The sequence below is a fragment of the Nannobrachium achirus genome (genome assembly GCF_963921795.1).
Source record: "Nannobrachium achirus genome assembly, chromosome: 3".
NCBI lineage: Eukaryota > Metazoa > Chordata > Actinopteri > Myctophiformes > Myctophidae > Nannobrachium > Nannobrachium achirus.
The window spans coordinates 62035646-62050095 of record NC_137812.1 but is presented as its reverse complement, the minus strand read 5'-3'; the positions used below and the strand labels follow the sequence as shown (position 1 = coordinate 62050095).

Sequence of the window (14450 nt, the reverse complement as noted above, 5' to 3'; positions counted from 1 at the left end):
GAGAAAGCAACAGGTGCCAGACAGGGAGTCCCTTTCTGAGCGCGTATACCCGTAACACGCAACCATACAAAAGATCACACAGGGAAAGGAAAAGTGAATACTAACTTTACTAGCCTACGCAAAATAATACAGGCAACGCTGAAACTACATGATGTTCAGGAACTTAATACGTCCAGAAAGTTTTCCATAGGTTTTCTCGTTTAAAACAAACAATCGCGCTCGCCTCGACGACACCGCTGAATTCCGACGTCAAGAAAAGATGGAAATCTTCTTCGCCGTTTGAGTTTTACCTCTCCGCCTGACTGGCACGCACATCATGTACCAATAACGTTCCATTAATGTTCCTCCATAACCTGGTTACGTTAAGTCCAGATCCCATCTTTATAACCGTAGTTGGTTGCGTCTTGATTCCAAAATACTAGCCAGTGAGTGACAGCCAAGGGGACCGACTTTCTTTAAGGACAAGTCTGTGTTATGTGTGCTCTGTAGGCTATTATGTAGATTAGTGAGGATGAGACTCCCACATGGAAAAGGAAACACCCAGAAAGTCTCCAGGCTGTGCCAACTTTTCTATTGTGATGACGTTTACTCAAGTTATATTTATTGACTGCTGAGCATTGAGTTTTCAATGATCTTGAACTAACCTGAAAGTACTTTTTTAAATCATAATGGATATACAGTTACTGTTTGTTTAGACTTACTGTTTTCTTTTTTTCATTCATTTTATTTTATTTACATATCTACTGCATAGTAGGCTACGGTGTTCTATTCGTCTGTCATTCAATGTTATATGAGATACTTAAATGGTTTCCTGTGGAAATAAGCTTAGTCTTTTCTAGGATCTCCTTTTAGTAGACCTTGTACCAGTGAACTGTACCGTCATGAAACTGTACCTTTTCCTATGCAAACTTCTAATAAAGTCTTCAATCAATCAATCAAACCGGTATTTTATAAAAATATGATTCTAAATATCTCTGTAGTAATAATGTAATAAGCTGATGCATATACGGTGGATCCATTGTAGTATGTGTTCATGCTATATAAGTAGCCTAGTAGGGGTTAGAAGTTCTGACTGAAGCAATCAAAAGAGTTGGAGAACAGTGGCTGATGGATTCGTGAACTAAATGACAGAGGTGGCTGCGAGGAAAATGAAATTATGACAACCCTAGCCCTTTCTGACTGTTTCAGGGCTATATGACAACCCTAAAGTTTTCCCAGTATGCAAGTAAGAATACAATTTGATATATTGTGGCTGTGGGTTAATAAATATGCATATGCCTACATAATTAAAAGAGGTTATTTATTTCAATCAGCGATCGCTCACGCGCGGTTCTGACGTTTCTGTGGCATAGGCAGCCACTGTGTGTGCGCCAATGCCTCCTTATTGACCTCATATCACTTTATTAAAGAAAAACACATTATTTAACTTTTTATCGTGCCCCTACACTCGCCATTATGGTGTTTTACTTGTAATTGTGCAATGAGCTACACTTAAAGAGATCTCATACAAAAATATTTTATTTTAAAGGAAATACAAACATAAAAAGTACTGAGACACTGATATGGAATGTTCAATATAGTGTCAAATTATATCCAGTGACAAAACTGATCCCAATCCCACTGAATTATATCGTGTTTGAATGTTTAGTTTAGGAAGAGTTTTGAAGTGTGTGTATACAGTATAATATATGTGTAGCCTCCTGTCAAGTTCCTATGTGAACTATCTCAACAGGTCACCAGCGCTTTCGCCTATGATTTTTTCGCCTACATGGATTTGGTCTTTTCGCGTGGCACTTTCGCCGTGGAGGAGAGTGTTTTCACCTAACCTGTCTGGCCGTTTCGCCGACGTTGAAGAGCCATTTCGCCTATGCTCATTTCTGCTGTCAGACTGTCTATGTTTGCATATTATCCCTTTGTCATTTAAATATTATAGTGACTGTGACAGTGGTGTCAAACAGGGTAACATGTCTGTCCTTAGGTCGAACACCCTTATATTGCTTTGGTCCGACCACCAAAACCTAACCTTAACCCTAACCTCAGTAAAACTATGCCTAAACCTAACCCTAACCCTAACCTCAGTAACACCACTGTCATGCAAACATGGACAGTCTAGGGCAGGCGAAATGGCTCTTCAACTGCGGTGAATGGGCCAGATAGGATAGGTGAAAAGACTCTCCTCTATGGCGAAAGTGCCATGCGAAAGGACCAAATGCATGTAGGCGAAAAAATCATAGGCGAATGTGCCCGACACCTCTCAACATTATGTGTTTGTCCTGTGTCAACGCCCAGCCTTGTTTTTCAACCTCTTTATCTTAACAGTGGGGGATACGAGTGTGGGCCTCGTCTCCTCCACCTCATTCTCTTCTTTGACACAGGGCTCATCATGTCCAGTCTCCAGCTTCACCTTGGCAGGAGCTTTGGGCTTCTTGGACGGGGAGGCTCGGTGGGCCGAGGGGCAGATGTTCTGATTCAGACACATGGAGCAGAGGGGGCTAACAGGCAGACATACCTGCTGGCCAAAGCCCACCAGCAGCCAGTTGATTTCACTCCAAAGCTCCCTGCGTGAGTGGCAACAGAGTTCATGTTAGGAGAAGGGGCTTAAGTTGATGTTTAGTTTTAAACTACAGCATAGTGGTACTAATAATAATCTTTATTGTCCCCGAAGGGAAATTTGTCTTCACAGTCTGTTCAAACAAGAAACAACACAAACATATCACATAGACAAATCATCAGTACCCCATTATAACAGAAAAAATATAAACCCTCTTAGCGACGGGGGCGATTGTTTAGCAGATTGTTAAGTGCAGCAATAGCTGAGGGGACAAAACTCCTTTTAAACCGAACTTTGTGCCACGCCAAGGTTCTGTATCTTCGCCCAGATGGCATTAGGTCGAAGTGGTGATGCAGAGGATGGTCAGTGTCACTTGTTATTGAGAGTGCTAAGCGTGTAATGGCCTTATCATTCATATCAGACAGTGTGGGAAGTCCAATGATCTTGGAAGCAATACGGGTAATAGTGTAAAGTTTGTTTCTGTTTGGCATGGACAGTATGGTGAAGAAACATGCAGAGCAGTACAACAGAACAGGTTGTATAATGCTTTTGTACAGTAATAACAGAAGATGGGGGGCAACGGATAGTGATCTTAGCTTACGGATTACATGAAGTCTTTGCTGAAAACGTTTATGGATAGATGTAATGTGTTGATACTAAAATTGAGAGCTGTGTTATGTTAGCAAACACACATTTTTTGTGTGTGTTTTCCATCTCCAAAGTTTCCAATTCCCCCATGTGAAAGAGCAGATCTACAAGCTCACAACACGTCTTGCGGCGCATCGTGAGCTTGTACATCCTCTATTTATTTTGGTATATTTGAATAAGTATTGTTACAGATTAGTATGGTATTATTATAGAGCGAGCGTGCAGGGGCGTAGGGAGCGGTAGGCGAACGAGGCGACCGCCTACCAACTGAGAAATGATCTGGCAAAAAAAAAAAAAAAAAAATCTCCCAAAAAAAAAAAAAAAAAAAAGTCTCTTATTTCCATTGTGTAAAGGCCTGACTGGGCAGTAGGCCTACAGTGTGGAGAGGACCATAGGCCTATAGAATGTCGCTCAACCAGTTCCATTCATTGACTGGTAGGCGGCCTGGCCATTGAGAAAGTGTTACCCTTTTAGAGATGTAAATTTGGGCTGCCGGGCTATTTAACTCAAGTCGCAACAACAGAGACAATAACACACTGAACAAAGTCCATTCTGCTTTCCTCCTACCTGTAGGATATCCTCTGTTCCAAATGAATAAAGTCCTTAATGTAGTAGGTAAACAGCTTCCAAACACAATACGTGATCATTGTGTTGTTTAAATCCAGCACTGCTGGATTAAGAATTGATGTCTTGTTGTCTCTCCAGCTGTAACCTCACATCACCAGGCTTTCCGCTGGGGGAAAGCCTGGTCTTCGTTTACTAAACGGGCCGTTTGATCCGGTCGGGAGCGGAAGATCTCCTACGTTTTTCTGTAGTCCAAAACGGACTACACTTTGGCCGGAAACAACGACCGGAAACAGTTTCAACCCAGTTAGCGCATGCGCAAGTCGTTAGCCATGTAGTTAGCGCATGCGCAAGTACGGGTTAAAACTGTTTCCGGTCGTTGTTTCCGGCCAAAGTGTAGTCCGTTTTAGACTACAGAAAAACGTAGGAGATCTTCCGCTCCCGACCGGATCAAAAGCCCGAAATTGGAAGCCAGCCCAGGCTACTCCAGCTGTAGCATATTACAACTCGTTAAGCAAGCCTCTTCCATAAATGTAAGGCCCATTCCCACTGGGCCAGATAACAGATAAAAAATATATCTATAATATCTACCACAGATAAAAGTACCTGTGGCAAATATCTGTGCATGGTAGATATTTTTTTTTTTATCTGTATCTACCATCCACTTTGAATGGAAAAATATCTAAAGAAAGAGATTTTTTTTATCTGTTATCTGGCCCAGTGGGAATGGGCCTTAAATAAAAAATAAAATGTATTTCATTAAAGGAGTAGTTCACTCTCCAAATTATCGATATTTTCAAGCTCAAGCCCCGCCGCATGTTGTTGTGAGCCATGTATTTTAAGGGACACATTATGTTTACTTTGAACTAATTTAGCTAGTGTTGTAATCACAAGTTGAAATAGGCCTATGTCACTATTTGGGAGCAATGTTCGCCTTGTTTGTAATGCTCCATACTGTGCTTTTTGAAAATAATATAGCCCTTACACTGAATATACTGGAATAGTGTTTTAATTATAATGTTAGACACGGGGGGGGGGGGGGGGGGGGCGGCTGGCATTTCGCCTACCAAAATTTAATTCCTGGCTACGCCCCTGAGCGTGTAACAGCACTCTTAAGGGTCGCTTAGTATTGCAGAGCTAGTCTTATGACTGATGGCCCAGTTCTTCTTATGCGTCGAACTAACTAGATTTCTATCTAGTCTCTGCTGACGCCCTTGAATCTCTTACAAATCTCTGATTCTCCGAGATAGGCCTGTTGGATGCCTTTCTATACTTCTATACGCCTCGATCACAATCTTACCTAAAGCTTGCGTTTCAGGGCAATTCACTGGGTGATTATATCACACCAGCGGGGGCCTCCAAATGTTACAGATTAGTATGGTATTATTATAGAGCGAGCGTGTAACAGCACTCTTAAGGGTCGCTTAGTATTTCAGAGCTAGTCTTATGACTGACGGCCCAGGTCTTCTTGTGCGTCGAACTAACTAGATTTCTATCTAGTCTCTGCTGACGCCCTTGAGTCTCTTACGAATCTTTGATTCTCCGAGATAGGCCTGTTGGATGCCTTTCTATACTTCTATACACCTCGATCACAATCTTACCTAAAGCTTGCGTCGATGCTCACTGAGTAGATTTACTTAAAATCTATAATCTCAATGATGGGGCACGCTGAAGTAAACTTACCAAAAGCTTACGTTTCAGGGCAATTCACTGGGCGATTATATCACACCAGCGGGTAGACGTATACTATAGTGAAGGGATATAGGTCAGGGTACTAAAGTATCGTTAGATTTTCAATAGGAATTCAATTTTAAAAAATCATTTTTCTCTCAATTTTCAAATTTTCTAGCTCCCCATAAAATCAAATATTGGTTCATTTTTCCAATTTTCTAGCTTGCAAAAAAATCAGGAAAATGCTTCAATTTTTTAAATGTGTGATTCATATTTGTCATTATTTGATTTGGAACCGACAAAGGAAAAACATCTTTAAAAAAGTTATTTTTCATTTTTTTACCACATTACGAATATCAAAAAATGGACCAATTTTCCAATTTTCTAGCTTGCAAAAAAATCAGGAAAATGCTTCAATTTTTTAAATGTGTGATTCGTCTTTGTCATTATTTGATTTGGAACCGACAAAGGAAAAACATCTTGAAAAAGGTATTTCTTAATTTCTTACCCCATTACAACAATCAAAAAATGGGCCCATTTTTCCAATTTTCTAGCCCACAAAAAAATCAGGAAAATGCTTAAAATTTGCTCAATTTTTTGAATGTGTGATTCATATTTTGGCATTATTTGATTTGGAACCGACAAACAAAAAATAGGCCCATTATTCAATTTTCAAGTCCAGGAAAGAAATCGTCACCATGAATGTCACGTGACCACGTGTCAAGTCACATGGTACACAACTTCAAAATAAAAGCTGTAGGCTAGTCTAACATCCAACAAGTAATAGGATCAACATGCAGGCAGGCAGGGGGTCCATGAGGGGTTTACAAGGGGGTCCATGGCTGGTTCCCAAAGTGTGGTTTGGGGACCCCCAGGGTTTCTATGGCTGGTTCACAACAGCCTGGTACACGTACAGCCATGGCTGGTTCCCAAAGTGTGGTTCGGGGACCTCTGGAGGTCCATGACGGATTTCCAAGGGGGTCCATGGCTGGTTCTCAAAGTGTGGTTCGGGGACCTCTGGGGGTCCCTGAGGGGTTTCCAAGGGGGTCCATGGCTGGTTAGCAATAAGTGTGTTTAATTGCGACCGTAGTAGGTCGCAGTTACTTTTACACTCTCTACTATCCAAACCTCCACCAGCCGTCAGCCTGTCCTTCCCTCCGTCACGTCACTCGTCACACGTCACACTTTCCCCCTACTCATATCTCCGCCACCGTTGCCCCGATCCATGCCAAAATTTCCATACAAACTCCTTGCCTGCCAAACTACAACCTCGAAGGACCCCCGGAGCTCCAGGGACCCCCAGGTCCCTGGGGGACCCCCAGGTGTAAAAAATGACCAAATGTGCAAAAAAGACCACCCCAACGGGGCTGCTCACGGGGAATTCCCGGGGACCACCGACTCCTGGTGCTCCAGAACGGATGCAAAAGTGGTGGCGCCCCCAGTGGAGGACCCCCTCCACTGCAGCTCACATAAAATGCCTTAACTCGGGCTAGGAGCGACCGGGAGAGCCGGGGCCGGTACCTATTCGTCCGCCTCGGCGGCGCGGAGACCCCACCTCTCATTTCTCATATGGCCCTCTTCTAGCGCCACCATGAGGCCGATTCTGCAAAACACATTTTTGGACACTGCTAAAATTTTTGCCCTAAAATCACACAAATCGGTACACAGTATGTCTACACTCATGTCATCAACTTGGATCTGTCCCATATAGCGCCACCTTCAGGACGATTTTTTTAAACACATTTCTGGACACTGCTCCTACAGATTTTGCCCTAAAATCACACAAATCGCACAGTCATGTAATCAAAACGCATCTGTCCCATCCAGCGCCACCATCAGGACGATTTTGGTAAAACAAACTTTTGGCCTTTTTGTGGAGATAAGCGACCAACGGTCGCTTATCTCCCGATTAGGGAGTCTTACTGGTAGTGTAATAGGTGAAATAGTGTAATAGTGCATTCTTATCAAAACCTCCACCAGCTGTCAGTCTGTCTGTCAGTCAGACTTTCAGTCACACTTTTGCCCTTCTCATAGTGGTTTTGGCTGCCAAACCACTACCCCATTTCTCCCTCTTCTAGCGCCACCATGAGGCCGCTTCTTGCAAAACACATAATTTTTTGGACACTGCTCCTACAAATTCTGCTTTGCAGAGTCCAAAAATGTGTTTGAAAAACCGCCCTGATGGTGGCGCTATCTTGGACAGTGTAGACATACTGTGTACCGCTTTGCGTGATTTTAGGGCAAAATTTGTAGGAGCAGTGTCCAAAAATTTGTTTTGCAAGAAGCGGCCTCATGGTGGCGCTAGAAGAGGGAGAAATGGGGGTAGTGGTTTGGCAGCCAAAATCACTATGAGAAGGGAAAAAGTGTGACTGAAAGTCTGACTGACAGACTGACAGCTGGTGGAGGTTTTGATAGTAACTGCGACCTGACGGTCGCAATTACACTATTACACTATTATATTATTACACTTATTACAATATTACACTATTACCCTTATTGCGCTATTACACTACCAGTAAGACTCCCTAATAGGGTGATTTTAGGGCAGTGTCCAAAAATGTGTTTTCAAAAATCGGCCTGAAGGTGGCGCTATATGGGACAGATCCATGTTGATGACATGAGTGTAGACATACTGTGTACCGATTTGCGTGATTTTAGGACAAAAAATTTAGGAGCTGTGTCCAAAAATTTGTTTTGCAAGAATCGGCCTCAAGGTGGCGCTAGAAGAGGGTCATGTGTGAATTGATGGGTGGAGGTTGTGGTTTGGCAGGCAAGGAGTATGTGTGCAAAATTTGGCATGGATCTGGGCAACAGTTGCGGAGATATGAGCAGGGCAAAAGTGTGACGTGTGACAGACAGACAGACAGACTGACTGACTGACGGACGGACGGACGGACGGACGGACGGACGGACTCACAGCTGGTCGAGGTTTTGATAGTAACTGCGACCTAACGGTCGCAATAACATTTATGCTATTTCAATATTACAAGTAATGCACTATTACACTATTTCACCTATTACACTACCAGTAAGACTCCCTAATCGGGAGATAAGCGACCGTAGGTCACATGTATACACAAAGAGGGCTGTAACTGCCATTGGTTCCTAGTTGTGTGGGCAATGTGTAGACATACTGTGTACCGATGTGCGTGATTTTAGGGCAAAATCTGTAGGAGCAGTGTCCAAAAATGTGTTTTGCAAGAATCGGCCTCATGGTGGCGCTAGAAGAGGGCCATGTGAGAAATGAGGGGTGGGGTCTCCGCGTTGCCTTGGCGGACGAATAGGTACCGGCCCCGGCTCTCCCGGACGCTCCTAGCCCGAGTTACGGCATTTTATGTGAGCTGCAGTGGAGGGGGTCCTCCACTGGGGGCGCCACCACTTTGGCATCCGTTCTGGAGCAGCAGGAGTCGGTGGTCCCCGGGAATTCCCCGTGAGCAGCCCCGTTGGGGTGGTCATTTGGTCATTTTTGCATATTTGGTAATTTTTTACATCTGGGGGTCCCCCAGGGACCCGGAGATATGAGCAGGGCAATAGTGTGACGTGTGAGGTGTGACAGACAGACAGACAGACGGACAGTTTGTGCAGGCTGTGATAGTAAGTAGCGACCTACGGTCGCAATTACACTTATTGCTAACCAGCCATGGACCCCTTTGGAAACCCCTCAGGGACCCCCAGAGGTCCCCGAACCACATTTATTGCTAACCAGCCATGGACCCCCTTGGAAATCCGTCATGGACCTCAAGAGGTCCCCGAACCACACTTTGGGAACCAGCCATGGCTGTACGTGTACCAGGCTGTTGTGAACCAGCCATAGAAACCCTGGGGGTCCGCAAACCACACTTTGGGAACCAGCCATGGACCCCCTTGTAAACCCCTCATGGACCCCCTGCCTGCCTGCATGTTGATCCTATTACTTGGATGTTAGACTAGCCTACAGCTTTTATTTTGAAGTTGTGTACCATGTGACTTGACACGTGGTCACGTGACATTCATGATGACGATTTCTTTCCTGGACTTGAAAATTGAATAATGGGCCTATTTTTTGTTTGTCGGTTCCAAATCAAATAATGTCAAAATATGAATCACACATTCAAAAAATTGAGCAAATTTTAAGCATTTTCCTGATTTTTTTGTGGGCTAGAAAATTGGAAAAATGGGCCCATTTTTTGATTGTTGTAATGGGGTAAGAAATTAAGAAATACCTTTTTCAAGATGTTTTTCCTTTGTCGGTTCCAAATCAAATAATGACAAAGACGAATCACACATTTAAAAAATTGAAGCATTTTCCTGATTTTTTTGCAAGCTAGAAAATTGGAAAAATTGGTCCATTTTTTGATATTCGTAATGTGGTAAAAAAATTAAAAATACCTTTTTTAAAGATGTTTTTCCTTTGTCGGTTCCAAATCAAATAATGACAAATATGAATCACACATTTAAAAAATTGAAGCATTTTCCTGATTTTTTTGCAAGCTAGAAAATTGGAAAAATGAACCAATATTTGATTTTATGGGGAGCTAGAAAATTTGAAAATTGAGAGAAAAATGATTTTTAAAATTGAATTCCTATTGAAAATCTAACGATACTTTAGTACCCTGACCGATATAGAATAGCTGTTGATTACTTAAATCTCACTTTCTTCCTTCTCGAACACTTACTTATCAGAACGAATCAGACTTACAGGAAATCCTGTTTATAAGTGCTGATTATGACGCCATACAATTCATGGTGACGTGTTGATCATTGTCATGAAGCCGTGACCAAATACGGTTTCTTTTCTACAAGTATGAACATTTTTAAACTTTCAATTATGCAAAATAATTGTGATTTCCTAAAATAATTGTCATTAGCCTGTCACAATTATTAGTATTGTGACAGGCCTATCGGCATCGCAGATGTATTGATGTCGGTGTGCAGGAACTTCACCCCTGCACCACCTGATTACCCCAGTAAACTATGTTTTGATTTTAACACGCATGCACACACACACACACATGCAAAATGGAGCGCTCCAACTGTGTTAGTAAACACATTTACCCCTCTTTCTTTTTACACACATGCACACACGCACACACACACACACACACACACACACACACACACACACACACACGCACGCACACAAACAGAGCCAATACCTGGGTAACCATTCTTCCAGGGCCTTGCGTGTTTCTTCCGGGTTCTTGGTTGGCTTTTTGACCCAGCCGAGCCGATTAGAGATACGATGTACATGTGTGTCCACTCCTACACACGCACGCACACAGTTAGAAAACTGGTGGAAAAAGTATTCCATTATATAATTAATGGCTTGTGTAGTTTACACTATGTAATCCAGGCCCTGATATGTTTTATTTTATTGTTGAATGCTCAATTCAGAATAGTCAAGACACAAGGTTTATTCTTCAATATGACTGGCTCACTGTATGCTTTGTTATCCCTTACATGTGCAACTCAAGTCAATTGTGTGATTGAATCACAAATCTGAGTGTGATTTGTACTGTATGTACCTATGCCAGACACCTGGTCCCAGGCGATGTCCATAGCCAGGTGCGCCATCTTGGGTCCCACCCCTGGCAGACGCACCAGGCCCTCCACACTGGCTGGGATGTCCCCTCCGAACTCTTGTAGCAACATGGTTGAGGTCTGCTTCAGATACTTAACCTTGGTCTGGTGTAAAAAGAGAAATATAAAAAGAGAAAAAAGAATTGCTGAAAGACTCTAACTCTAAGAGACAGGTGCTCTTTGGTGATACAGGTAGGGAATGGGATACAGTATATGAACAAAAACGTTTTTTCAAAGAAGTACTGCTAAACCCCAAAAGGTGTGGACTGCAGCCTTACAAAGAAAATAATCCCAAGGCACTCCGTCTTTAGTGAAAAAACATAGATTTATTTTCTGAGCAACATGTTATGACCAACATGTATCGACCTAAGAGGTCTTCATCAGGGTCTAACATATTGGCTAATCAGCCACACTTGCCTACAGCCATGGGTGGTGTTCCAATCTGCGTTGTTACGTCATCATGTCATTTGAATAGACGTTCAACTGAGCAAAATGTTCAAATGCCCAAACAAATCAAATAAAGGCAAACTAGGCTACACCCAAAGTGACCAAAACCAAATGAACAGATAAAAAAAGTGTAATAAATATTTATTACACAGTAGACCCAAAACAAAATACAATACAAACAAAAAACTAACATCAGAGAAACAGCAAGAAATCAATCTCATCATTTAAGCCTGGAAAAACGGTGGCTTTTAAAGTAATTATCCAAAAGGTTTCCTTTGGAGCAACCTTTTAAGTCTATCGCCTCCTCTGCCGTCACTGGTGATAGCTTCTATAGACAGGGTTCCCACACATTTTTGCCAATTAATTTCCCAAACTTTTCCAGAATATTTAACCCAATGTCCAGGACTATATAACAATAATTCAGCTCAATAACAGGTCGCTTACTCCTATGCACAGTGCCCAAAGACTGGATGGACAGCCATCGTGTAATTGGGATTATTGGTACGAATTGCCGTTTTATGTTCTCCCTATTTATCTTTAAATTAACGTTTTGTTCTCCCTACATAGAACTTAGCACCCGCAAGGACATTCGAGGCGTAAACAATGGAAGAGGTGTTACAATTTGCAAAGTGATTGATTTTGTATATGTGATTAGTGAACACGTCAATGAATGTATTTGTTTGGACCACCACCCATGGCTGTGGGATATTTAAGTGTGGCTGATGATTAGCCAATATGTTAGACCCTGATGAAGACCTCTTAGGTCGATACGCTTTGGTCATAACTTGTTGCCTTGCTCAGAAAATAAATCTATATTCTTTCACTAAAGACGGAGTGCCTTGGAATTATTTTCTTTGTAAGTCTGCAGTCCACACCTTTTGGAGTTTAGCAGTACTTCTTTGAAAAGCCTTTTTGTTCGTATATTCCTTAGTCTGCTGTGTTGTACAGACAAAAGGGTGATGGAGCATCCAGAAGGATGAAGATGTGGAGGAGAAAAAAAGAGAGAAGTTTAGCCAAGAACTGATGTCACTGCAGTTTAGAGTTGAATAGACTAGTGTTGTTTAGTGTTGCTGGTCCTTATATCTATTACCCTCCAGAAGCCAACGGGGTAGATGAGTTTCCCCAGTGTTTCGTCATCAGTGTTTTTTATGTTCTCTACGGTGCAGCCATGCGTTCTGAGCCTCTGCATGGCTGCTGCCGTCACTTGGTCCTTGGTCTGACTGGAAAGCATTAGTGAAACCAGCACCTGAAAGCGCTTCACCTAGACAGCAGAAGAGAAAGGAATTAAAACAACTCTTTTTAAATGTGAGTGGACCAGGTTTAGAGTTCCCTTGGAGGGAAATTCAAGTGTTACATGTCAGATATGACATTGATTGATTGACTGAAGACTTTATTAGAAGTTTGCATAGGAAAAGGTACAGTTTCATGATGGTACAGTTCACTGGTACACGGTCTACTAAAAGGAGAGCCTAGAAAAGACACATTTACACATAAGACAGCCTTTAGTCAGTAAGGTGTCCCACTCACGTGTGCAGGGGCCTCTGTGTCACAGCATTTCTTTGCACCCATGCTATCTACAGGTGTGTCACGACTTTTCCTCATCTCACGGATGTAGCTTAATTGTTTCTTCCAGTCGGGAGGCTCAGTCTTCACTGAATCAGCCTCTGCATCTTCATCATACTCCACCTTCAACAGCTTTCTTCTGCGACTGGTGGAAACCAAGGGCGTGGTGTCTTTCTCTGTCTTTGGTTGAACAATGACTTGAGGATGGCGTGCAACTGTATGAAAACCATAAGAGGATTGTGAGGGAGGCAACAACGTGCCACTATAGATCAATGCCTTGATCAAATGCATTTGGAATACCTTCCGATTTTAATTGTGCTAGCCTATTACAGTACGTATATCCATAACCAGCTCAGTGGCCTGTGGTTAGAGAGTCCGCCCTGAGACTGGGAGGTTGGGGAACATGAGGTTGGGACCCACTGAACTGTACCGTCATGAAAACTGTACCTTTTTCTATGCAAACTTCTAATAAAGTCTTCAATCAATCAAAGTTTACTTGCCTCCCCGCTTGGCACTCAGCATCAAGAGTTTGGAACAGGAGGTTCCTGCCTTATGGGCCCCAGGACTCGGCAAGACTTATTTAACTTATATATATCCAGAAGTGAGGGGCACTCAAGATAGTAGAACCTGTACTGTATATAAACTTACAAATACCTTTTTGCTTAGGCATATTAAGCTACTTTTAGGAACAATATATGAATGCAATGCATTGTGTGTGTTTCAGGTGCAATATAACCTACATTACCAGAGGGAATAGAAGAGGATGTAGGTTGAGGAATACTCGCATCCTCTTCCTCCACTTTCACAGAGACATCTTCCTTTGGATTTTGTTGATCTTTTGCAAATTTGGACATGAGTGCTGACAGGCCACTTGATCCGTTCACTGTTCGATTCCCACCTCGAGTGACAACAGAGCTGCTCTTAGTGAAATAGTGAGAGGTCATCATCGCTGTAAAATTATGGAATTCCGTCTAAAGACGTGAAACGTGAAGTTATTTGGTTCCAATTCCAACAGGCTCGAGTCACTGGCTAGTGTGAATGTCAAAACAGCCTTCATTTAATTCCAACCAAGTCACAAAAACATAAAAAAAAGATCAGAAGGTGGGAGCTGTATCTGTATGCAATATTGCAGACCTATTGCAATATTGCGACCAATACTGAACCAACTTCATTAGTTCCTGTACGTAGAATACTGATGCCATCCAGCGCTAACGTTCCTGACCTGAACCTCCTACTGGTTTTTGACATAAAGCGTAGTTCCTCTACACGTAAATGCTTTGTTTTTAATGCTATATATTAGAGAAAGGGCAACCGAAACATCCAAACCCAGTGCAGTGACTGTGCACTTCTAAATATCGGTGCACGAGAGGTAGTAGACTAGAGTAGGTTACGCTCTAGCTAGCGCGTTTACTATTTTTGCAGCTTTGTAGAACTACGTTTCCCATCA

At 42.5% G+C, this 14450-nt stretch overlaps 1 protein-coding gene across 2 annotated transcripts; it reads right to left on the bottom strand.

Moving 5' to 3' along the window:
* Window positions 1-1548: 1548 nt before the first annotated feature.
* On the bottom strand, window positions 1549-14344 carry nthl1 (nth-like DNA glycosylase 1). 2 transcript variants are annotated; one of them, XM_080722136.1, is made up of 6 exons: window positions 13749-14344; window positions 12968-13218; window positions 12531-12701; window positions 10939-11098; window positions 10570-10675; window positions 1549-2558 (listed from the first exon to the last, which is right to left on the bottom strand). In XM_080722136.1, the coding sequence occupies exons 1-6, from the start codon at window positions 13948-13950 to the stop codon at window positions 2279-2281; spliced, it is 1170 nt and encodes a 389-aa protein (XP_080578262.1). In that variant the 5' UTR covers window positions 13951-14344; the 3' UTR covers window positions 1549-2278. The 2 variants fall into 2 exon arrangements, with proteins under 2 accessions (XP_080578262.1, XP_080578263.1); XM_080722137.1 differs by having other exon boundaries at window positions 13744-13831.
* Between the last annotated feature and the right edge of the window lie 106 nt (window positions 14345-14450).